Below are 26,599 nucleotides of genomic sequence, written 5' to 3' on the forward strand. Positions count from 1 at the left end.
AGCAGAAAGCATTGGAGGCCAAGTTAGGGAAAAAAAATGTTCATGAGAAAAAAAAAAAAAAAACAATTCTCATGACTAAAAAACACATCAAGTATTTTTATTATAACTAAAAGCCAACTTCTAACCACTGTTGACCACTCATACATAGTCTTGTGGCTGTAAATACTTAATCAGATATAACAGGACAAGTATTTTTCCATATTAGAAAAAATTATACAGAGCATCTTAAGAAAATGTTCTATAAAATATTCTTTAATGTTTTAAACAATAAGTAATACACACATACTTTGCTTATGAAAGTAGAAATTTCAACAATTACATAGTGACAAATTCCAAAACATCTGGGCCAATGAGATGGCTCAGTGAGTAAACGTGCATGCTGTGAAAGAGAACTCCAAAGTTCTCTGATCTCCACGTGGGGAGGAATTGTGGTATACATGCACCTGCATCCACATTAGGAGCACACACAATAGTTAAACATATACATATATATACACACATATATGTATAAATTATATTAACTGCTATGCTTTAAACTGCTCACAGGAGTCATACGTATGCACACAGATTATATATGAACACACAATCTAATGTTGCATCTTTATATAACTTAGGCAAAAAATGTTTAAGTGATATTGCTGAGATTTAACTGAAAAGGTTCTAAATACTGTAAGAGAAACAAATCATAAATATCTAGACTTGGATACAGGAAATGGAGCTTTCTTTGCTAAGAACTGCACTTTTAATTGTATGTATATGTCTGTTTGTAATTACATACATGAGTACAGGTACCTGAGGAGGCTAGTAGAGTTGGACCCAGGAGCTTATGTTACAGGCAGTTGTGCTAGGAATTGAACTCAGGTTCTCTGATAGAGCAGTACATGCTCTTAACCAAGAAGCCATCTCTCTAGCCTCTAAGTCTACCTTCTAAACACATGGGACTTCCCAAAGACAGAAATTTCAAAACTAAATGAGTGAAAACTCATCCTGCCCTCTTGCCTCCCTACGTGACAGGATATGTGTTTAATACACTCTGTCTGCCTAAATCAGCCTCCTTGGCTTACCCCTCCCCACAATTCTCTCCATCCTGGACCCTGCCTCAGCTTAATGAGATCAGTGTCATTTGCTGTAACCAGGCCAAGCCCCTAGAAGACACAACAGTATGCTGTCCTGTCATTCATCGTTAAAGTCTGAGTGACACTAATTTAAGGATTGCATTTTCCTGAGAGAGAATTTTTCCTATAAACCAGCTTTACAGACAACCTGTAAAGGACAGTAATGACCATTCCAGCTGCTGGCTATATACTAGAAGTCATCTCATATTCTTACTGGTTAGCAATTATTAGATGGACAGAATAAGACAGAAACATAGATTTTTACTACAAGTATAAGAAACAAAAACGAGAGGTAAAGAATGGGTGTATATTATAACAGTTCACAAGTCTTTCTTAGGGACCATGACTACATTTGGAATCAGTATTCCCACAGTAACCATCTAAACACCTGTTCTAAGCACAAACAGTATTATGGTTTATTATTTTTCTATAAATCCATTTCTAAGAACACAAAAACAATTAAAAAAAAAACAAAAAACAAAAAAAAACAAAACCCAAAAAAACACTGTGGAAATCTCCACATTTTCCATACAATCCATAAAAAACCCAGACATTCATTGCAAAGATTCACTCAAAAAGGAAGGAGGCAGCTTCGGTCATTGTTACTGTTTTTTTTGCTTCTTTGTTTTTACTTTCTTCTTTTGTCCTTTCTTCTTTTTCATGAGAACTGCCTTTTCTCCAATAAATGCATTTTTGGAATGTCCTGAATCTTTGGAAGTAAAACTGAGTTTTTGCTTAGATTTATTGGCGTTCTTCAAGCTTGAATTTGAATTTTGTTGTTTTAGTTTTTCTTTATTAACAGAACGCATGACTCTCAGTTTTCTTCCCATTAGCTCAGAATTATTTAACTTCAAAGCAAGATGAACAGCATCTGTATTCTGTAATAATAATAATAATAATAAAAGAAACATTAATTTTGACCAGAAATCCATATGTAATGAGACCAGTAAAGTCAGAATTCAATGGTCTATGTCAATCTTAAAGCTTGTACACAGAAGGCCTTCTACTCTGTGCCCTAAATGTCAAATCCTAATGGTTTTAGAATCCCTACTTGAATCCCCTGTTGCTCATGTTACACTCAAGGCTATCTGGCAGCACTCAAGCTACCCCAGCAAATGCTCACAGTTTCATTAAAACAGAAAACAGCTCATAGACCAACCTTCTGTAAAATTTCTATTGTAAGTGGAAACTCTCCTACAATCCCTAAGATGTGTGACTAGAGACCCTAGAAGGTTCTACGAGTCCAAACTCCTATTCCAACACAGAATGATTAATATTATTTTGAATGTTGATAGAACTCTACAAGCTTCTTAAAGAGGCGAGTTACATCTAGACAGAGTAACAAGATCAGTGCAGTAGAGCAACAGAGACCTCATGCACATGAGACTCTTCTAAAACCTCCCGGGCAATACCTATCAAGAGTCAAAGAGCCTCTGTGCTTGACAGCTGTGTCACTCCATAGTTTAAGAGTATATACTGCTCTTAAGGAGATTTGGAGTTCATTTCCCGGCACCCATGCCAACTGGCTCACACTTGTAACTCCAGCTAGAGGAGAATCTCACATCTCTGGCATGGGTACCTACACTCATATACACATTAAAAATAATGAAAATAAACCTAAGTGCCATCAAGTAGTAGGCATGGTCTTCTACTGCTTAAGAATATTAGGAAACACTGATTAATAGTCACTGACCTCAATATAAGTAACCTTGTACAGAGGCTAAAATTTCCTTCTAATGGTCAAGTGTTTGTTCCATCCTATAGAAGGTAAAATTCAGAGGTTTTAGTGCCTCTGAAACCCAACATCTAAGGTACTACTTAGTACTATTAGCATGCACAAACAAGGAACTACAACATGTTTTGCTTGGGACAGATGTAGCTACAACACTCAGTGGTGGTGGTTATGAATTTAGCTTCCCTAAGTCAGAACCTGGGAATTCAAATAACAGCACTATCTGAAAGGTGACAGAGCTGACAACCTCCCTGACAGGCATTTCAAAGACCAACAGTGCATTAGTCTCCCATACCTCAAAGAGCACATAGCCAAACCCTCTGCCGACTCCTGTCTGTGGGTTTCTCAAGATCCTCACTGCCACAATGCTCCCACAGTCCAGAAAGTGTTCCTCCAAAGCAGCCTCTTCAACTTCTACAAACAAATCCAAGCACAAATGAGGTAACCATGTGGACTCTCCTTAGAAAGCTGGAGAGGTCTGATAATGCTTTGAGTTAAGCAAAGCCCCATGAAAACACAGCATTTTACAGCATGCCTCTTAAAGCTGCTATTAAGGTGCTGGGTGGTGGTGGCGCATGCCTTTAATCCCAGCACTCAGGAGGCAAAGGAAGGTGGATCTCTGTGAGTTCGAGGCCAGCCTGGTCTACAGTGAGTTCCAGGATAGCCAGAGCTGTTATACAGAGAAACCATCTTGAAAAAAAACAAAAAGCTGGTCATAAGCAAATCATTAAATTATTCAAGTTTTGTTTGTGTGGGTTCTGGCAGTAAGGGAATTGAACTCATAGCTTCACAAATGCCAGGGAGATACTCTCCCCCTGAGCAACAACTCTAGCTCTCTCTACATTTTACTGAGGCAGCTACTAAATTGGCCTTCACTATTCAATCTCCTGCCTTGGCCTAAATAGCTGGGATTAAAGATATGCACTAAGCCACCACACCAGAATTACTCAATTTCCTTTTGTTGCTACTGTACTCGTGGTAGGTCAGCCCCTGACGACTGAACTACGCCCTGCTCCTTCCTTATCATGTAATAACAACAGTTATACTTTTGTTTAAACAAACTTACTGTAAGGAAGATTCCCCACAAATACTGATCTCTTGTCCCTCTGAAAAAAACAATGATAAATAAAAACCAGACAGTGTTAGAAAACAGAAAATTACCCTTCACCCCACTCCCACCACATATATCCCTCCACTTCCTGACTTGATCATATACCTGCCTATGTCTGTTCTAATCTTCCTTTTGCATACTAAGTGAGGGCTAGCACTGGAGGAGAGACTTCATTCACAGTAGGACTCATAAGCAGTACTTAGGGAAGGCCTGCTATTTGCAAGTTTTACCTGTGAAGAGGCTAATCAGCAAACACTTTAGCCTCTAAGGCAATGGTTCTCAACCTGTCAGTTGTGACCCCTTAGGTAGTTGAATGACCCTTTCACAGGAATCACCTAAGACCATCAGAAAACACAGGTATTTATATTACAATTCATAACAGAAGCTAAATTACAGTTATGAAATAGCAATGAAATAATCTTATGGTTGGGGGTCACCACAACATGAGGAACTATATTAAAGGGCCGAAGCATTAGGAAGGTTGAGAAACACCTAGAGTCTAAGGGCCATCTGATCTCCATTGCAACTTCTCATCCTGCTATAATAGCTAAAGAACTGCTTAAGACACAAAAACAAACTTGTGGTTGTGTGCAGTTAATTTTATTAACAGATATGGCTAAGCACTAAAGTTTGTTGACCCTCTGTGGTATCTTATCTCCAGTCCAGCTAGAGGTTTTGCTCTGACAGTTGTTCTCTTTCAACTAAGTAACCCTGACACCAAGAGAAGCACACTGTTACAGGCTAACTCTACAATCCTTCTTCACTGTCTGAAGACACAGCTGCCAACACAATCTGGTCCCATTGCTCTAGCACTGAAACGTTGAACCTGCTCTTAGACAAGACCCAGACTTTGCATGAAGTGAGGCAAAGCAGGGTTTCATGTTTGCCTGTTAACCTATCTACCCAATAGCATTCTTAGCCTCCATAGACCCATTAACCACACAAAGCTCTTGCCATTCCCTGGACAAGTTAGGTTTCTGTCCACAGTGCCTTCATTTCACAGATACTGCTATTGTGCTTTGAAAATATATTCCTCCCAGGTAAATATTTTAAGACTCCTATGAAATCTGTTCTCCTGCAAACTGTCCTTGTCCTTTCTTGTCCGTGTGTCCCCAGGTGCACCCTTCTGAGTGCACAAAAAATGCTGTGCTTATGACAGCATTTACCATAAAACAGAGCCACAACCTGTCCCCATGTGTCTCCAGCACATATCAAGCACACAGTCTTCAGATTGTTCCTTACCTCTAACAGATAACAATTTGCTTTTAGTTTCTGAAACAGAGTCTCACTGTACAGTCCAGTGTGGCTCAAAACGTGTGATTCTCTTACCTCTGCCTCCCCAGCACTGCCACAGGCATGAGCTAACAGCCTAAGACAAATAACAGCTTTCCTGACTTTATAGTCAGTTAAAATGGTGCTGGATCCAATGACCTCTTACTTTCTCTAAACATTTAGTCATGAAAAAGTATCTTCAAATGGAAAGTGACCTGTTTGTGAAGGTAATGTTCACCCGAGTCCAATGACCCTCTGGGCACCAGTATTGTGTCCCTAAAAAACAAAGGTTTCTTTCTCCCACTTTCCTCCTGCTCACACCACTGGCTCCACCTTTCCATGAGACTCATGTTATGCTCTTCTTGTTGTTGTCTTGTTTTCTTTTTCACTTCTTTGAAAAACACAGTGCCACACTGTCACCCAGCTGGGCCTGTCACTACTTCTGTCTCGCCCTCCTAATGCAGGCATTACAAGCACGAGCTACCATATCTAGCTATCTTGTTAAAATTCTTAAACAAATCACATTCTACTTACAGAGGTGGTTTCAGATGCGAGATCAACTCGAATACGAAATCCTTCTTCAATCTGGGCCCCATTTCTAATTATAAAGACAAAGGGGGAATGGCTGTTGAAAATGAGCACTTAGTTATGGAACATTTGCTGTAATGAAGCCAAATAATAAATCCATCTCTGGAGGACAAAGGACAAGACTGCATTCAACCCCAGGCAGGATTACCTCTGCAGTGCTTTTGTAGCAGCACTCTCATCCTTAAACACTACATATGCGTTGATACTTTTCTGGTCAGGATGAAATTTACGTCTACACAGAAAACAGAAGGAAAAAAGATCATGTAAAACTTGTTAACATCAAACTCAAGAGAAAAATCTTGTTTTCTACAGTCAATACATGATAAGACTTGCAGACTGGAAGTTCCACGGTTTCAAGTAAAGACTCAGTAATTTGAAAAAGAACACAGATATATAAAGTTAGGAAAAGGAACAAGAAGCCCACGCTTTCTTGGGAGTCATCACTGTGAGGGAATGGTAAGAACAAGACACCCACATGTGTCAACTAGAACAATAGAAGGATCAGAAATGTCATCCTAGCTCCAACTCTGTAACTAGCAAAACTGGTCTTTTTCACTGCAAGACACACAACCTAAAAATTGAACATTCACAAACAATTCAGCACATAGGAGCCAAAGCACTGGCAGCCACTATCCACCCAGGAGCCCATCCATCATTCTGATGGTCATCACCATCCCCACTTACCTCTTACAATAGCCCTATAGCCCTATCTACTCCTATACATTACACTTTTACTTGTCCATTCTCCTTCAATCGGTCTCTTTGTTGGACCTGCATTATTTCCAACAGCCTGAATATGCTGGCTGTGAGAAAGAAGTTTGACATGCACGTTTGTCTTCTGTAACTTGTATACTTGCTACTGGATCCAAAGGTTTGATCTGGCTCAGACATGGCCCCTTTGTCAGGTTCACAGTAAGTGTTATGTATGTTATAGTTGCTCTTCACTTATGTGAGAGTGTGCTTATACATATGTGCACGTATGTGTGGAGGCCAGAGTCAACCTCATCTGTCATCCCTCAAGTACTATCTACCATTTTTGTGTATATTTTTAAAATATTTGTTTATTTAGTTGTAGGTAAGGGAGGCAGGCACACTCAAGTGAAGCAGGGGTCAACTCACAGGAATTAATCCTTTCCTTCCAATATGTGGGTTCCAGTGATTGAACCAAGGTAGAGCTTGGAAGCAGGTACTTTTCCTTGCTGAGCCATCTTAGGCACTACCTAAATTTTTGAGACAGGGTTTCTCATTGGCCTAGGTCTCACCATACAGGCTAGCGTGTCTGGCCACTGGGTACCAGGGGTCTACCTGTCTCACTTCTACACACAGGGATTACAAGTGTGCCAACCACTATGCCCAGATTTTTTTTTTTTTTTTTTAACAAGAGATCTAGGTATCAAGCTTAGGTCCTCATGCTTGCAAGGCAACCACTTAACTGACTGAGCCATTTCCCTAAGAGAGCTTTTCACCTTTAATGATTATGGCCAATGCTGCTGCCCAAGACTTACAAAAGAATAATATAATATGGATGTGATTCTGTAGAAAATAGTAACTAATATTAATGGTAATACAGACTGGGGCTGAAGAGATGGCTCAGTGGTTAAGAGCACTTGTTGCTCTTGAAGGGGACCTGGGTCAGTTCCCAGCACCCACAGGGCAGCTCATAACAATCTGTAATTCCAGTTCCAAGGATGTGACATCCTTTTCTGACCTCCTTGGACACTAAACACACACATATATACATGCAGGCAAAACAACCATATACGTAAAAAATAATAATAAATAAATCTTGGACAAAACAGTAAAATAGATGTTGTAATGATTACTGGCCCTTGCCTAAAGATGTCAACCTGATGCTGAAGTAATTAAAAGGCCCACACACAAATGAGCATTATTAAGAAGTTAAGCATTGCCGGGTGTTGGTAGCACATTCCTTTAATCCCAGCACTTGGGAGGCAGAGGCAGGTGGATCTCTGTGAGTTGGAGGCCAGCCTGGTCTCCAGAGCGAGTGCCAGGATAGGCTCCAAAGCTGCACAGAGAAACCCTGTCTAGAAAAAAAAAAAAAAAAGAAGTTAAGCATTAAACAGTGCCAGGCATGCATGACATGCTGCATTGTAGAATACCACCTGGGTTAGAGATGGCAGCCCATGTCCACTCCCTGTCTCAGCACTGAGACCCCCATATAATGCCATAGTCTCCATGATTTCCTATGTACAGTCGGACAGTTTCCTACTGAGGAAAACTGCTATGATTTATTAGATGCAAAATACTGTCAATACTGAGCTAGACATTTCTTTTCTTTTCTTTTTTTTTTTTTTAAGACTTATTTATTTATCATGTATACAGTGCATGCCAGAAGAGGGCACCAGATCACATTACAGATGGTTGTGAGCCACCATGTGGTTGCTGGGAATTGAACTCAGAACCTCTGGAAGAACAGTCAGTGCTCTTAACCCCCGAGCCATCTCTCCAGCCCCTGAGCTAGACATTTCACACGTCACTTCACCTCACACCTGACGTGGGTATTATGTGGTTTTGTTATTCTGTCTAAAAAGGTCTTTGCCACATGAGTATCAGTGGCAAGCAGGTGGGTCTCCTTCAATGGACTTGGTAAGAGCTGGACTTACATCAGACTTAAGGGGCAATATGAACCACTAATGACAAGTCGTGCTCTGCTTCCCCTACAACACAGAAGCCAGAAAGAGCTTTCACCTGCCTTTAGCAGCTAATCCACAGCATCACAACTTTAGTGGAACCCATCAGAGAGCAGGAGTTTTGGAGGAAAGCAGCCTGGACACTAAGGCCAGGCTCCTCCCTCCAAAGAGACAATAACAGCATGGTTCAGTCTCAGCCAGAACCCTAGAGGTCATTGGTGCTGCAAGGGGACCATTTACAGGGTGTACTCTGATCTAAGCTGGCATCTACATTAGATGAAGCATGGACATGAGCCCCAGAACATCTAATGCAAACAACAGGCTAGAGAAGAGTGGCCAAGCCCCATCTGGATTCTCCTCCAGATAAAGGAAAAAGAGAAGATACTTCAGGGACGGACAGTAAGCCTGCCACCCAGGGCTAGAAAAGGGGAACCTCTTGTCATCGAGGTAGTATGGAACATTAAAACCCAAAAAAAGCAAGGCTGAGCCTAGCCTACAAGATGACTCAGTGGGTAAAGATATCTGCTACCAAGGTTGATGACTTCAGTTTGATCCTCTAATACCCATTTGGTGGTAGAGAGCCAACTGTAGCACATGCATGCCCATACACACACATAAATAAACAAACATAAAAGTAAGAGAGCCTGGGAGCCACAGCAAGGAGGAGCTGACCACACCTTCTTGACAGATCCCTGGGCCTGCTTGGCTCTGAGACTAGTCCAGGACAACAGAGCTTTGTGCCTTCATTGCCACTACACTACAGGCTCACTAACAAATGACAGCACTCTATACTGGATCCTCAATAAGATGTGAAATTTCTTATCCTTTGATCCTTTAAAAGACACCAAAGTTTTTGCATGCAGAATATGTAACTCTACCCTACCCTGTCTGCCTGTCTCTCCCTTAGAAACACGAGAAAAATGACAGTACTAAACAGGTGAAGTTTTTACAATACTTGACCAAAGATGTAAATACCCAGAAAACACATGAAAAGATGCTTGCCATCTTAACCTATGAGAAAAATACAAAAGCACAGCTAGAAGCCTTTAGAAAGGCTAACAACTGAGTGACTGGCAGCACCTAGTGTTGGGGAGGACATGGACATCTGTTCTCACCTACCACCGATAGAACATAAAACCATGCAAAAATGATGGGGTGAGCCTGGCTTTGGTAGTGCACGCCTTTAATCCCAGTACTCAGGAGGCTGAGGCAGGTGGATCTCTGAGTTCGAGCCCAGCCTGGTCTTCAGATCGAGTGCCACGATAGACTCCAAAGCTACACAGAAAAACCCTATCTTGAAAAAACAAAACAAAACAAAACAAAAGATGGGGTGGTGGGTGACTATTTTTTAGGAAGCTAAAACTATAAGGCGCAGGGACTTTGTCAGGAGAAGTAACCTCCACACAAATGGTTTTATCCCTTTATGCATGAAAGGTAAAAACTGAAATCACCTGAATATTGAAGGCTAGTGAATAACCAAACTCAATGCTAATTTTCCACACAAAGAAACAGTATTGACAAAGAATAGAACACTGGTGCAAACAGCACAGATCTCAAAACTATGTTGATGAAGGTCAGAACAGAAGATATAGTGGGCTGGAGTGTGCTCAGAGGTGCTTAGCATAAACCAGGCCCCACATCCCATCCCCAGAAACAAGAAAGCAAAGCATCCATGAAGTGTGGGGAGTCTGCTTACATAACACACTAGCACACTCAGAAAGTAGGTGAGCAGCTGGCTGCCCACAGACAGAGGTGGAGCGACACACTGCAAGGGCACAGAAGGAGACTGGGCTAAGGAGGCATTCAGGATGAAGACTGTGGCAATGCTTTCACCAGAGCCCAAACGTCAGTCTTTTAAAGATGGTCAGATGTTGAGGTGTTCCCCTGTATGCTCCGCACTCCGGAAACAAAGGCAAAAGAATCAGGAGTTCCATCCCTACTGAGCTACATAGCAAGACACTGGCTCAAAAATGTAAGGGTTGGATGGGCATGGTAGTACACGCCTTTAGTCTCAGCACTTAGGAGGCACAGACAGGCAGACCTCTATGAGTTCAAAGCCAGCCAACCAGCCAAGGCTACATAATGAGACCTTGTCTTAAAAAGACCAAACCAAACAAACCAGGGTTCAGTGTAGTTCATTGGCAGGATAGTCACCTAGCATGTACAAAGTCCTGAGTTCAACCCCCAAAATAACAAATCCTAAAGTTATACATCTCAAATGTTCAATTTTACTAAAGGTAAATTACACTTTTAAGCAAAGAAGAAACAAAAACATAAGCATAAGGTTTCCCATGGTAAGATCCCCCCACCCCAAAGTAAATGAAACAAACATTTGTAACTTCTTTCACAAATGGCTGGCTGACTTCACCCCTATCAAACAATTAAAAAACCAGTAAGTCAAATGTCAAAAAAGAGCAAAACCCAGCAACCAATCAGATAAAAGACAAAGGAACGCCGCCTGCATACAGGTGGATGCTCATTCACCTTGAACCACCAAGACCACTTTCAACTTTTGGCCTTGATCAAAAGGCCAAAACCACAATTTTTATAAAATATTACTTCTACTCTTTACAAAATGTGTGACTAGAAACAGGTGACTAACTCTATGGGATAGTAGTCAAAATTATAAATACAAAGTAGCTTTCAAGTTCATCCTACAGAAAAATCATAACATATACAAATTACCAATATATAAGATCATTCATTCCAGTTATTTATGACCATAAGATTGAAAAAAAACAAAACTAAACTAAACTAAAAATCCACTATAGCCATCAACAAGTAAACTTAAATAAATCAAGGTAGACCTTACAGAATATTAGTATGGTATAAAAAAATAAAATAATCTAACTATAAACTTACTTTATTGCGGCCAACTTTTTCGTTAGTGTTCCCTCTGCTGGCATCTTTTTAAAAGAAAACAAAACATTAAAAATTTGAATTTGGAGTATTTTTTTTCAAATTGGTTAACATTTTTAATCTTCCTCTTTTTTCAGTGATGGAGACTGATTTCAGGGCTTCATGTATGCCAACACATGGTCTCCCTCTGCTAGACCCCAGCCACATAAGTTACATTTTAGTTAAAGCCAAATATTCCAACCACATGTAACTCAAAACCCTTCAGGGCAATGGAATCAGAAACAATTATCCTAATGCTTACGAGTCAAGAGTTGTGGCACACATCTACAAACCTATAATCCAAGCACCCCAGACAAGACGAGGAATGTAAAGTTACCCTCAGCTACACAGTAAGTTTGAGTTCAAGGTTACAGAAAGCCCTATCTCAAAATAGAAGAGGGGAAAGGGGGGTGGGGACGCAATGCCATGAGGATTAAGAAAAAGGAATTCCACAGACAACATCAAACTCAACAGCTACAGGCACAAGTACAGAAAATGGGTGTTAAACTCTGACTCACTTGGAGGGTGACTCCAAGATAACGAAGAGGCAGGAAACACATGACAAAACAGTTTTATAAAGTAAATGGGGGAGGCAACATATACAAATTAAACCATACTTTAATTCCATGTAATCTAATAATCTAAAACATCTAAATTGGGTGGGGCATTGTTGGCACATGCCTCTAGGGAGGCAGAGGCAGGCAGATCTCTGTGAGTTCGAGGCCAGCCTGGCCTATAGACCGAGTGCCAGGATAGGCTCCAAAGCTACACAGAGAAACCCTGTCTTGAAAAACAAACAAACAAAAAACCCATCTAAATTGGTAACAAGGAAATGTGATTTTCTTTGCACCTAAGAGATTATATATCCAGTGGGCCCCAAAATTCATGGAGTCTTATTTATTTGTTTTAGACAGGATCCTTGTAGCCCAGGCTAGCCATGAACTCAGTGTGTTGTTGAGGATGAGCTTGATCTTGGTCCTGTGGAAAACACTCCAGGAGAACCAAGGGCACACTACACCAGCAGCACAGCAAAAAGCAAAGCTACTAAGAAGCAGCTGCAGGAAGGGTCACACAGGTCAAAACAAGTAGCTTCAGTTCAGGACAGTAAGTGCTGCACTGAAAAATGAGGCTGAGGAACTCACAGGGCCACCACACATGCCAGTAGCCCATGAGGTGCTGTATAAAGGAAGGAGACTGAAGGGAGGAAGCACAGCATAGTCAGCTGTCCTAACAAGGGGAAATAAAGTGCCTGCAGAGATGGCACAGCGGTAAAGAACACTCCGTGCTTTTCTAGAGGACCCAGGCACGCCTCCTAACACCAAAAAAACGAGAGCTAACAACTGCCTACAACTCCAGTCAGTTCCGGGGGCTCTGATGCCCTCTTCTGGCCTCTAACAGCACTGCATGCATATGGCAGTCATAATTGAAGGCAAAACACCGACTAATAAATACACATAAAATAAAAATAAATCTTAAAAAGAGAGTCTTAATAAAAATAAAAATTTAAAAAAGAAGCCACGAATAGACATAGGCCAAGTAGAAAAGAAAAAAAATGACTCAATTAAGGAAAACCCATGTGCTGTGAACAATCCTTTCTACACTATGAATATGTATTACTCTCATTGGCTAATAAAAGCTGATTGGCCAATAGCCAAGCAAAAACATATAGGCAGAGTGATCCAACAAATACAGGGAGAAAGAATCGGATAGATCCACCAGCCAGCCACCAAGAGAGCAAGAGATGCTAATGGACAGGTAATGCCACAAGCAATACATAGATTAATAGGAATGGGTTGATTTAAATGTAAGAGTTAGCTAGTAACAAGCCTGAGCTATTGGCTGAGCATTTATAAGTAATACTAAATCTCTGTGAGATAATTTGGAAAGAGCTTCCAAGATAGGAAAACTCCATCTATACCCATGTGAAAAGCAAGCAGAGCAAGTAATAGGCCAGGTGGTCCAAAGGAGTTAAAGGTAATGTCACATCTTGCAGGAGGTTGTAATGATATATTATTTATGATTTATTAAAGCTTGACTAAAGAGTCAGAAAAGCAAAGTCAGCCTCAGCTATAGAAGTGGCTTTGCTTTTCTGATATTCAGCTTGAAGTTTGAACCCAAATATTAGTCTCTGGGTCATTTTATTTTTCATTTTTGTTTTTCCGGTCGTTTCACCAGCATTTAGAAAACCAGACCTAGGAAAAGAACTAGATCTGGGGACACACGCATGGTCTTACTATAGCGAATGTCTAGCCTGCCCTGATTATCAATGAATCAGAACATCGAGAATATTCAAAGTCTGGGTCATTTATTAATTCGTGTTACAGGGGGTAAACACAGGCATCCTGTAATTAGTTAGTGGGTCAGGTAAGAGCTTCATATTGGAAAATGGAGCTCAGAGAGAAGATAAAACAGGTGGTAATAGTGGGGAGAGGAACACATCAACCAAAATGATGAGGACTGTCAAAATCTTAGAAAATGTCTACATTTTTTTCTGTTTTTTTCCAAGACAAAATTTCTCTGTGTAGCTTTAACTGCCCTGGAACTCAATCTGCAGATCAGGCTGGCCTTGAACTCAGAGAGATCTGCCTACCACTGCCTCTCGAACGCTGGATTAAAGGTATGCACTACCACCACCGGGTGAAAATGTTTACTTTTAAAGAAGCAGTAGTTTTTTTCATGGGACACTTTAGCAACCTTCAGGGATGCCTTTGTTGGGTGGGGAAAGACTGCAGTTAGTAGGTAATCCCAGGGATGAGGCAGGACATCCCAGAACACACAAGGCAGCAGCAACAAAACCATCCAGCCCACACCTTAATGGTGTGGAGACTGAGAAACTACAAATGCTAGGCAAGCATTCCCTGAGAAGCCCTTAGAGAATCATGTAAGAGCAATTAGAAACAAGGTAAGCACTACCTGTACATGCTAATTACACTGAAAATAATGTTCAAAAACACACTACTGGGTGTGATGATGCACACCACTAATTCCAGCACTCAGGAGGCAAAAGCTGGTGGATTTCTGTGAATTCTAGACCAGCCTAGTCTTTTTAGTGAGTTCCAGGACAGTAGGGGCCATGTAGTAAGACTGTCTCAAAACGAGCAGAAACATAAGACTTTACTGTGTGTTTCATCCTCTGGGAACATTAGCATAACTGGTTGAGGGTTAAAGTAGATACCAATCACTTCTACAAGTGCCTAAGCAATGCCTGCAACAGTCACACTCATCTCCTGCCCACCACACTGTTATGGAATAATCTTTTTGCCAAGACATCTTCTGATTGTATTAGTAAAGAACTGACTGGCCAATAGACAAGCAGAAAGAGGTTAGTCAGGAGAGCCAAATTGAGAGGATGCTGGTGTTGTAATTTAAGAAAAGCGGTGAGAGAAACACCATGCAACAGGATTCAAGTGAGTTGGGGGTGGGGTGTTATTAGGGAAAGGGATCATAAAAAGGGGAAAGGGAAGTGGGGAGACTGGCCTCCGGAGACAGGAGCAGCAGAGAGAGGAGAAAAGAAAGAGGGAGAAGCAGAGGGAGAGGGGAACAGACAGAGGGAGAGAAAAAAAGAGAGAAGGATGGGAGGTGGGCAGGGCTCTTTTAAAAGGGAGCACAGTGAACAAGATGCCTGAATACTAACAGCTGGGAAGAAGGGTGGATTCAAGGGAGTGACCAGGAGACCCAGAGAAAAGCAAGATGAACTTGCCATGCTGAAAAAAGGTATCGCCACGTGGCAGAGCATAGATAAGAAATATGGGTTAATTTAAGTTGTAAAAGCTAGTAATAAGCCTAAGCTACTGGCTGAGCATTTATAATTAATAAGTATCACTGTGGTTATTGAGGATGGCAGTCCAGACAAAAAATTCTGCCTACACAACTCAAGTCAGGCTGCCTGGAATTTAAGAGACGCTGCTTGGTGAGCAGCAACCTTTCTGCCTACTCTACTGACAGCAGATACAATCATCTGACTGCCCACCAAACCCCAGGGCTAGCCTTGGTGACAGATGTCACCTTACTCATGCAGTTACCTACCAAGCCTGCCAAGTGCAGACTCAGCAGTGGATGGATACTAGACACCAAGAGGCCAGCAGGTTTGATTTACAGATAAAGCACAGTGACATCCACTTTTCAGGGGGAGAGGACACTTACCACAGAACGAAATCGTACAGATTCTATCTGTCCATACTCTTTAAAAAGTGACTTCAGCTTCTAAAATAAACAATATACACATACATGTTAGTTAATACCCTGAAAATCTGTGTTACAAAAGGAATAATGGGAATGGTCTAAGCACCCTTCACTGCTATACTTTAAGAACATTCCAGAACCAACTGTAGTAGCATACACCTGTTACCCTATATCCCAACACTAGAACATGAAGTGGAGACAAGAAGATTAGTGCTTACATCCAGTGTCTAAAAACCAAAGAGCATGGAAAAAAAAAAAGGGGGGGGGGGTGGTGACTATTCAGTTGGATAGACAGGAAGATTTTTACTTCGGAAGAAGAAAAACACAAGGTTCAGGTTCACATTAGCATTCGTTCATGACCTGCATGCTAGTGTTTCAATGCTTATAATCTGTAAGACACTTAAATTGAGGTTAGACTTGTATCATGCCTTTTAATGATGCTGTCCCATAGGGAAATTCTCCACGTGTTTTACTCAGACACAACAGTAAGGAGAATCCTAGTCAATCATTTTGGGGCATTAGTCTTTGACTATTTCAAGATGTGAAGAACATACATTTTTGAGGGGTAGGACAATAATTTCTGCAACTAATTCTAGTTAAAAAAAAAAAAGCTACTTACTGGTGCTGGAGAGATGGCTCAGAGTTGTTAAAAGCACTGACTGCTCTTCCAGAAGTTCTGAGTTCAATTCCCAGCAACCACATGGTGGCTCACAACCATCTGTAATGAGATCTGGTGCCCTCTTATGGTCTGCAGATATACATGCAGACATGACACTATAAACATAATAAACAAATCTATATTTAAAAAAAAAAAGCTATTTACTGTATGAATATTTTTGCAAAGCACCATAATAGCACATTCTTCTCCTCTAAGCTCTTATGACCTAAAAGGAAGACCATAACCAACAGCAAAATGTATACAGGAGGCTGAGGCAGGGTGATTGAGAGCTAAAGGCGAGCCTAGGATACATAGGGCGATTCATAGGGAGATCCATACCAAACTGACAAAAAAACACCTGGACATGGTATCTCATCCTAGTACTTGGGAGGTAGCGGCAGAAGGACTGCCATGAGTTAGAGGCAAGAGTAAAGATGTAAGGAGATCTTGTCTCAAAAAAAAAAAAAAAAAAAAAAAAAAAAAAAAAAAAAAAAGGGAGGACTAGAGAAGTAACTCAGTGGCTAAGAACACTTGTTACTCTTGCAAAGGACCTGGGTGTGGTTCCCAACACCCAAATGGTAGCTCACAATCATCTGTTACTCCACTTCCAGGGGATCTGATGCCTTCTTCTGACCTCCACAGGCACCAGACATATATGTAGCACACATACATAAACAAAGGCAAAATATTCATACACATTAAACAAACCTAAAAAGAAGACTTTTTTTTAAAGGATAGTACATGATATCTTTACAAATCAAACACTAGGGGACAAAATAAGGTTGCTTTGTTTTTAAGGAAGGAGAATATAAACCTATCCTTCCAAAGATGAGCAGGACCTGGGCCTAAACATTGTTCATGTAGTGACTACCAACCACATGTACATAGAAGGCAAAAGGTATGGCTTCAGTGAACGCTGCAGAATGAAAGGCACCTAAGTGCTCATTTTTCCACACAGCAAACATTCATTGAGCCCATGCTATGTGTTAGGCACCTTCTCATGTGTTCCAGATAGAACACTGAAGAAGAGAGAGAAATATACATTCTAGTGGCATTAACAGGAAGGAAGCTAAAGAGAAAAAAGCCAGAAAAAGCCACTGTCATTTCAAACGGCAGAAGCCTGAAATAGGGTTGAGAGCCAAGCCCCAGCACCACTCAACAAACAAACACACAGCCTGCATTAAAACTGTGACTACAGAATCAAGGAGATATTGGCACCAGAACCCACCTAAGGTGTGGTGATTAGGAAGCACAATGAAGCTACTGCAATGAGTTATCAACTATTAACTCAATAAAAAAGTTATTTTAGTCAATAACGTCTCCAGGTTTATACTACCCCTCCCACTCACCTTCTTATTACATGTGACAGGCAAATTGCCAACAAACACAGTCCTCTCATTTTTCAACCGCTCTTCTTCAGGGTTGGGTGGGATTTTTGTTCTTTGGTCCCCATCGAGGCTGAGGGCAACACCAAGTGCCTTTCCACCTGCTGCTTTACCATGAGACTGAGACTTTCTCCTTTCCTGCCCCTGCTCCTGATGAATCTCTTCCTCTAGATCAGCATTTGCTAGAGCACTTTCCCTGTTTTTAAAAACATTCAAAGAAAAGAGTCAAAAACAAAACAACAAAGAAAACCAGCACTTGTCAAAGCCAGTCCTGCCTCCTCAGTACAAACACCTCCTGCTGGCTTCTGCTTCCCAAAATAAAGCTTAGCACTCATAAATCTACAAGTGTCAAAGCAGCATTATCTTTAAAAAGGTGATTGATACCTTAGAAAACAAATTCTGTAATTCAAGAATTTAAGAAAAGTCCAATATTTGAAGACATACCGTCTGTAACATCAGTAGCACAGAAATTCTAAAGAAAAGACAGCCCACTTAAAGCTCTTGGAGGTTCAGTTTACATTCTGCTGATGCCTAATTTATTATCATTCTCTGCCCCAGGACCGAGAGATTGCAACATTCTCTAGGAATCTGGAAAGGTTGATATGCCCACCAAACACTCTTGAGAACAGGATCTGGTACACTGAGAAAACCAGAGTCCCTGCTTTTAAGATTACTTTCCAGATGAAGGACTGCATGCTAAAGTAAGCTCTGAAATGGTAAATACAACAGATGGTACCAGTGCACGAAGACACTAAGGTCTGATGTCACACTGGCAAGAGGGATCTTAAGGTGAGAGGAAAGAATGGGTAGCAGGAGCCATGCAATGCCTTGCTCCCAGTGGACACCTGCTGAGTTCCCAGTGTGCTACTTAATGCTTTTTAGCAGTGTAATGAAGGAGCAGGCAATGGCCACATGACAACAGCTAGAATACCTGGTATAGAACCATAAGAGAAACAGAAGACCAAGAAAGGCTTCTAAGTTTTTGCCATAGTCTTTAATAAATATAATCACTGTTATTACATTTATATCCATCAGATCAAAAGTTCCATCAAGAGCCCAAGTCTAGCATTCTGTTCACTTCAATGTCTAATGCATCTGGCAAGAAAAAAGGTATGAAGGGGCCCATAGAAGTGACTCTGTTTCAACTTGACTTAAGGCCAGAGAGTTCAAACCTATCCATGCTCTTTCAAGTTAAAGGCCTAAGACCTAAAGGTCTAAGGTATGGCTACTTAAAGATGTTTGGCTTACAGTGTGGCCACTGGATGTCTTACATAGATAATAGAATATTTGATTTAACTTGTAGTTAACTAGATGTCTTAATCCTCAAGGCCAGATAACAAGAGTTTTGATCTAAAGTGTGGTTATTAGATGTTTTGAGAAATAAGGAAGTAATTACATTTGTTTGTTCCTTGTACCATGGTAGTCTTTTTCCTTTCCCCCCCTTTTGGTTGAGGTATATAAGAATTTTGAGCAACAAACTTAAGGCAGATCCCAATATTCACTGGATGTCCTCATGACTTTACCTTCTGCCTCTAGTCTGTTTCTTTCCTCAATCCATACTCTCCCTCTCAGGTACAGACCAGACAGGTCGGCAGGACCTGACAGTCGATGTGAGAATAACATGTTATGCAAAACCACTTGACTTTATCCTTTAGAAGACAGGAAACTACCAATGACTAACTACCCAAAAAGATCACTTGGACAGAGTGATACATACCTGGGCACTGGAAGTGGCCTCAGCTACATAGTAGGGCTATACTTCAAAAATTAATTTGAGTCCACGGACACAGTTCAGCAAAGCACTTTGCCTAGCATGTGTTTTTGTTTGTTCAATATCCAGCACTACAGAAAGGGAGGGAGGGAAGGAAAGCAGACAGGAACACATACAGACAGGCAGGCCCAAGTCAATCATGCTCCTAAGCAATGTGTTTAGGAGCAAACAGAAAAGATAGTGTCATGACAGCACAAGAAAAATCAGGCCAGCCAGAGCAAGGATGGAGATGGAAAGAAGACAGACTAAAGAAAATTAAAGAGTAAAGAGAAGTAAAGAACAGTCTATCTCAACGACTCAAGAAGCTAAGGAAAGAGGATCTTAAGCTCAGATATAACAGATTGGCTTACAGAAACATAGTAAGACTGCTCTTTTCATTAAAATAATAATAATAATAAAAGAGCTTCCAGGCTTATTAACTAGGAGCTCTGCATGGAAAGGGGAGAGCACTGGCTTAGGCAACAAACTAGAAGTGAAGTATCATTAATGCAGGAGGATTTCAGTTTGAGGCATTCTTATTTTGCTTTTTTTTGTTTTTGTTTTGCTGTAAAAAAGGGTCTGGTCTCATACAGCCTAGGCCTGCCTCAAACTCACTATATAGCCTAGAATAGGCTGATATATTTAACACAGTAAAAAGAAGAATTTCACCAACCTGTTTGCCAGTCTCTTGTCTGCATCAGAGAGTTTCTTCGCTTTCACTTTTTTTGCAGGTGTTTGCAAAGCTGGCTTTTTAATCTGGGATGTACTTTCTTCTTCTTCATCATCATGTTTTCTTTTTTTAGATGTTTCCTTTCAAAAGTTTAAAGGATGTTTTGATATATCAGTTTAAAGTCATACCTGATATGTCAAACTCTACTGTGGTGTCTTTCTAAACTGATACTTCTCCCTCACTGGTTATAGAGAGAAGCAGAGGATTCTTGACAGTAGTCATGAAACCACATTTGATGGGCTCGGTCATGCACCCCTGTGATACCAGCTCTTCAGTGGAAAGCTGAGGCAGGAGTATGGCATCTGGGCTACAGTGTGTGCTAAGAATCGGCCTGGGCAACTAGTGGGACCCTGTCTCAGATACGATGGAGCAGCCTTGTAATCTCGGCACTCACGAAGCTGAAAGAGGATCCGGAGCTTAAGATCATCCTCGGGTACTTTACAGAATTTGAGGCCTAAATAGGCTACAAGCGACCCTGCCAATCAATAAATAGGGCTGACGGTGAAGTGCTCGCCCAGCTCTGGGCTCTGACAGCTACTGCTGTCAGGCGAATTGCCCTCTAAACCTAGTTCTAAAAAGATATTCAAAACGCAGCCCGGCGACTCACCTGGGGCACAGGCACAAACACAGGTGGGGCGCGTGGCTCCGCGGTGCTGAAGAGAGCGGCCAGTCGCCCCGTCCCGCCTCCAGGAGGGCGCTGGCCGCCCCGCAGGCTGTCGGCAACCTGTCCCACCAAGTATTCGGAGGCCGCATTCCCCACGCCATCTTCGGGGCTCTGTCTGCAAACACAGGCACATTCTCAGCCACGCCGCAAGCCACTCGCCACCCTGCACCTTCACCAACACCGCGCACCACTCACCTCCGCTCCTGGCCCTTCTTTCTTTTGGGTTCCTTTCCTCCCAAAGCCATGCTTAGACGCGAGCTTCCGGAACAGCCGCAGTGTTAGTCCGCACTTCCGGGCTCCGGTTAGTCCCACGTTCTCACTGGTTCCGGGTTCCGGCAGCCTCTGGGTTCCGACTACTTCCATTCTGTGGCCTTGCTCTTCCGCTCAGGACCACGCCCCTTCCTCTCTGAACGATCCGCGACTGCAACGGAACCCTACTCGGTTTAATGCTAGGGATCTGAGGCTCTCAGGGTTTTGGAGGGGAGTTCGTCCTGTTACACCGGCTTGTCAGGGAAATCTAGGCTTGGGAGTGCGACAAGTCTAACGAGTAACTGAGGCATCAAGTGGGATGAGGCTCAGCCGAGCATGATGGCTCATGTCTTTAATCCCAGAGTTTGGGCAGCCGGATTAGCCAGGTCAGCCTAAACTAACCAACTCCAGGATAGCTTTGGCTACACAGTGAGACCTTGTCTCAAACAAAACAAAAAACACCGGGTTTAGGGTGAGGTGTTTGTTTGGGCTCCACGGTTCATTGAGGAAGATGATTTTCAAGAAATGGTGCTGCAGGGGTGTGTTGTTTGCAGTCTGGGAGTCGATGTGAAAGGGAAACAGTGCTCTGACAGGGAAAGGGGTCTTTACGCCTTTCCTGAAGTTTGACATTTCAAAGTAGGCAAAAACAAACTGTTGGAGCCAAAGCTCTAACCGGTCACATCCATGTGTGCTTCCCGTTCAAAGCTGCCCTGCCTTTCTTTCAATACTTGATACTTCGAAACTTCTATGGTGGCTCATACTTATAATTCCTGTGCTCTGGGCCTTAGGCCAGAGGATGGCCATGAGTTTGAGGCCAGTCTGGGCTACATAGGCCAAGCCACTATGAACTACAGTCAGACCCTATCTCAAACTGTTCACTAACATGCAAACATTCACCATTAGCCTTCCCTTTAGGTCTCCTACTCCCTAACTTCTTTCCACTTGAAAATCGGTGTCCCTCCTTCAAGGTACTTTTTTTCCAAGACAGGGTTTCTCTGTGTAGCTTTGGAGCCTATCCTGGCACTCCCTCTGGAGACCAGACTGGCCTCGAACTAACAGAGATCCGCCTGCCTCTGCCTCCCAAGTGCTGGGATTAAAGGTGTCCGCCACCAACGCCCGGCCAAGGCCACTTTCTGACTTACAGAAATTGATATTTAGGAGCTATAGGCAATTAATGACCATGAAAGGTGTCCCAGACCGAGAGACTGGATAGCCAAAATAGCTGCATTATATACGGATCAGGCTGGGAGAAGGGAAGTCCAGTCCCTCCCTGAATGGGACAGTTTAGAGTAGGGGACAGGATGAGAAATACTGAGACTTGTCCTGGGTTTGATACCTAGAGTTCACAATTGCCTATAACTCTAGCTTCAGAGGAACTGACATTTTCCAGCCTCAGAGGACACCCACAACATATGCAGAAACACACGTGAATATTAAATCTTTAAGTTGGACGTAGAGTGGTACACATCTTTATCCTAGCACTTGAAAGGCAGAACTCTGTGTGAGTTTGAAGCCAGTCTATCCCAGCAGAAAAAATTCCATCACAGCCTAGGCCTGATGGAGAGACTCTGTCTCAAAAATTAATAAATAATTTAAAAAATCATTTTTAAAAGATTATTTACATTCCAATCCCAGTTCCCCTCCCTCCTCTCCTCCTGCTTCCCCCACTCTAGCTCCCATCTGCTCCTCAGTAAGGTAAGGCCTCCCCTAGGAAGTCTACTAAGTCTGTTGAGGCAGGACCAAGGCACCTCCCCACCCCCCCACACCTCTGTGTCTAGGCTGAGCAAGGTATCTCTCCATATAGAATGGGCTCCACAAAGTCAGTTTGTGCATTAGAGTTAGATCTTGGACCTATTGCCAGTGGCCTCATATATTGCCCAAGCTGCACCATTGTCACCTGTGTTCAGGGAGTCCAGTTCAGTCTTTTTTATTTTATTTTTTGGTTTTTGGAGACAGGGTTTCTCTATGGCTTTGGAGGCTGTCCTGGAACTAGCTCTTGTAGACCAGGCTGGTCTAGAACTCACAGAGATACGCCTGCCTCTGCCTCCCCAGTGCTGGGATTAAAGGCGTGTGCCACTAATGCCCTGCCTAGTTCACTCTTATACAGGTTCCTGAGTTGTCAGACCAGAGTCAGTGATCTTTCACTAGCTTAGGTCAGCTGATTCTGTGGGTTTCCCCATCATGGTCTTGACTCCTTTGTTCATATTTTTGCTCCTCCCTCATTTCCACTGTACTTCAGGAGCTCAGCCCTTTGTGGATTTTGTTAAGTCCAGAAAGATGGTTCAGTGGGTAAAGGTTCCTGCCACCAAGCCTGATGATGTAAGTTCAATCCCTGAGAGCCACATAACAGAAGGGGAGAATTGAGTCCTGCATGTTGTCCTCTGGCCTCTACTTTTGTGCCATGACACACATATATACACACACTAAATAAAAATGTAACACAAAAATTTAAAAGATAAATTCTAATTTTGACCGGAAGTGGTGCACACCTTTAATCCCAGTACTTGGGAGGCAGAGGCAGGTGGATTTCTATGAATGCAAGGCCATCCTGGTCTACAAAGAGTTCCAGAACAGCCAGGGCTGTTACACAGAGAAACTCTTATCTCCAAAAACAAATCAACCAACCAACCAACAAGCAAAAAAGTTTTTAAGAAGACAGGAAAGAGCCAGGCAGTGGTGGCACACTCCTTTAATCCCAGCATTTGGGAGGCAAAGACAGGGGGAATCTCTGTGAGTTTAAAGCCAACCTGGTCTAAAGAATGAAAGTCTGGAATAGCCAAGGCTACACAGAGAAACCCTGTCTTGGGAAACTACATATAAAAAAAAGTTACAGGTGTGATATAGCCCAAGCTTTGAGAGACAGAGGCTTAATTATAAACAGGAATGAACCTAGTTTGTCTTTGCTATAAAATGGCTTTTTTAGCCTAAGATGGAGACAGACTGGTTCTTCATGTCTTATGTGTCCCTGGCAAACCCTTGATTGGGTCTAAGCATTCTTTATCTGAGGCAGGGAGAGGGAACAAAATTTGTAATGCATCAAAAGATGCATTGCTCATTTATAAATTGTACCTGTTTGGTTGGCATAAATAGAACAAATATTTTAAGGCCATATAATCTTGGTATACCTATAGGTAGCCATTTTGTCCCCTTTGCCAGTGAATTTCCTTAGACCTAATATTCAAGCCCTTTGTTGAAGACAAGGGGTGATATATTTTCCTCTGTAACTACCTCCTGATGAAATTAGGATGACAGCAAGGTTGGAATGTTAGCCAAAGACCAGAGGGGATTTGGGCAATGGGGTATTCATCAGAAGCATCTGGTTTGCTGGCCCAGCTGAAGAGACAGGGAGCAATTAAATCAAGTAGACTGGTCTACATCAGCTTTTAGCAAGTCCAGGGCTTTCCAGTTTTATAGGCCATAGTGATTTGGGTCATTGGAGCAGTTTGTAGTCCACAGTTGAATTCTGGATGGTGTCTATCAGCTTAGTGAAACTCTGCCAAGACAGATACACACTAGGGACAGAAGTTAAAGTAAAAGAACTTAAAGGAAACGTTTATATTTGGAACTCCACTCCCCCCAAACCCCCACCACAGTAATAGACAATAGGTAGGGAAGCCTAGGCTGTTGACTGACAGGAGTACTTAACTGGAGTCCATCTGTCCTGTGAGAGGTGGATCCAAGTCCTTTTTCCCCCCTCTTTGGAGCTTACAATACCATTGTTTTGGTTTTTGTTTGTTTGTTTTTGTTTTTTTGGGGGGGGTTCTGACTGTTTCTCTGTGTAACAGAGTCCTGGAACTCACTTTGTAGACCAGGCTAACCTCAAACTCACAGAGATCTGCCTGCCTCTGCCTCCCAAGTGCTGAGATTAAAGGTGCCACCACGCCCTGCTTCAATATTTGCAAAGCAAGTTCCTTAAATGTTAAAAGTTACATCTGAAACCTGTTTATCCTTTAATATGGAGTGGTCTGTGCATTTGACTTGTTTATCAGGTGACCTCATAGCTCTAGAAAAGTAAGGCCAGTTTTTAAATGTGAAACACATTGACCAGGCATCTGCTGCCAAAGTAATGAAGCTCTAGTTATCCATCCACACAACCAGAGATCTGAGAAAGATAAATTATAGCAGGAAGTATAATCTGAATGGCTTACATATCAATTAAAATGAAAGAGGCTTACCCATTACCTAGATGGCTGTCTTAGGCTCCGGAGGTCTTGAAGGCTTCATTGGGGGCAATGATTGTAGGTCTTTGTCATACAGGACAGCTACGATGCAGGACAGCATTGGCTGTGGCTGCCAGATCCAGGAGGAAGCCGAGGGACTGACCTTACTTTGACCAGGCAGAGCAGAGCAGTCAACCCACCAGTGTTTGTAGAGTGAGGAGAGAGCCTGGGTAGCAGGTGAGGCAAGGGGCAGTTCTTCCCAGTGCTTAACCTTACCACAATCCAGGTGGAGTTGTGTCCCATCATCTTCTCTGGATACCTCAGGGTTGCTGCTGCGAGTTGGAATCTCTGTCTGTCATAGTAAGCTTTTGACATTAAACATTTTAAATGTCATATTCAGCAGATCTCTGAAAAGTTCTGTCAGCTGTCTATTAAATATACCTAGTTTTAAATAAACCTTGTTTTTCGTTATTTGTGCTAGGTTTAACCTTGAAAACATATATAGGAGGCTAAATAAAGCTTGCCCCTGCAAATGAGTTATGTTTGTAAAGAATTTGATTATTTATAAGGTGATCATTTATTAATCTGCATGTCTTAATTATCTTTAACAAGTTTGTAGCTACAAGTTAGTAGCTTTTATAAGATTAGTATTCTACAGTCTTATCCCTGTTAATTTTTTTTTCTTTTGGTTTTTCAAAACAGGGTTTCTCTGTGTAGCTTTGGAGCCTATCGGGGCACTCTCTCTGGAGACCAGGCTGGCTTTGAACTCACAGATATCCACCTCTGCCTCCCGAGAGCTGGGATTAAAGGCGTGCGCCACCAATGCCCAGCATCCCTGTTTAATTTAACCTTAAACATTACAATTTTTTAATTGAAGCTTTTTTAGTATCAAAATAAAACTTTAAATCATAACTACAGTCCGTAGGGAGACTGTCAACTTTACTCTCCTGGTCCTTTTATAGTACACCATTGCAGAATATCATAGCGTCTTATATGACTCAGTTTATCAAAATAACTAAGGCTAGATGTGCATTTCTAAATCAGTCTCTATTAGCTCGAAGAGATCTTAGATAAGGGAAAGACATTTTATAGGATTTTTGTCAGACTGCTTAAGTATTGCTGCATAAGATAGAAATATCCCAGTTTCTGGTGTTTAGTAGTTGTGGCCCTAAATTTAATTGGCTGGTGACAATGATGGGTGTTTAGGATGCCAGTGTAGCCTTGACCCTTTCTCAGGGTGAGCTTACAAACCATATTAGGGGTTGACATATTTCAGTTAAGAAAACAATCAGAAGCACAATTACAGAGGTTAAAAGCAAGGTTAGTACATTTGAATATTTGCCCAAAAACTATAGACTTTGGTGGGTTAGGTCTGTTTTAAGATTACCGATGTAGCCTTCTAATTATTAACCTTGTGTTGTAAGTTTTAACTCAATCTTTGCTGTAGATTCTAT

At 41.9% G+C, this 26,599-nt stretch overlaps 1 protein-coding gene and 1 non-coding gene across 3 annotated transcripts; both read right to left on the bottom strand.

Annotated features, from left to right (window-relative positions):
- Positions 1-231: 231 nt before the first annotated feature.
- Rbm34 (RNA binding motif protein 34) lies at positions 232-25,179 on the bottom strand. 2 transcript variants are annotated; one of them, XM_035442765.1, is made up of 12 exons: positions 25,161-25,179; positions 20,932-21,157; positions 20,680-20,851; positions 20,016-20,152; positions 17,557-17,788; positions 15,511-15,570; positions 11,332-11,375; positions 5,967-6,050; positions 5,765-5,828; positions 3,914-3,953; positions 3,143-3,261; positions 232-1,993 (listed from the first exon to the last, which is right to left on the bottom strand). In XM_035442765.1, the coding sequence occupies exons 2-12, from the start codon at positions 20,979-20,981 to the stop codon at positions 1,718-1,720; spliced, it is 1,278 nt and encodes a 425-aa protein (XP_035298656.1). In that variant the 5' UTR covers positions 20,982-21,157; positions 25,161-25,179; the 3' UTR covers positions 232-1,717. The 2 variants fall into 2 exon arrangements, with proteins under 2 accessions (XP_035298656.1, XP_027260589.1); XM_027404788.2 differs by lacking the exon at positions 25,161-25,179 and having other exon boundaries at positions 20,932-22,618.
- Positions 13,531-13,662, bottom strand: LOC113831413. The gene has a single exon (XR_003483222.1). It is a non-coding gene; the product is annotated as a small nucleolar RNA SNORA72 (small nucleolar RNA).
- Positions 25,180-26,599: the final 1,420 nt, after the last annotated feature.

This window comes from Cricetulus griseus, chromosome 3 (genome assembly GCF_003668045.3).
Source record: "Cricetulus griseus strain 17A/GY chromosome 3, alternate assembly CriGri-PICRH-1.0, whole genome shotgun sequence".
NCBI lineage: Eukaryota > Metazoa > Chordata > Mammalia > Rodentia > Cricetidae > Cricetulus > Cricetulus griseus.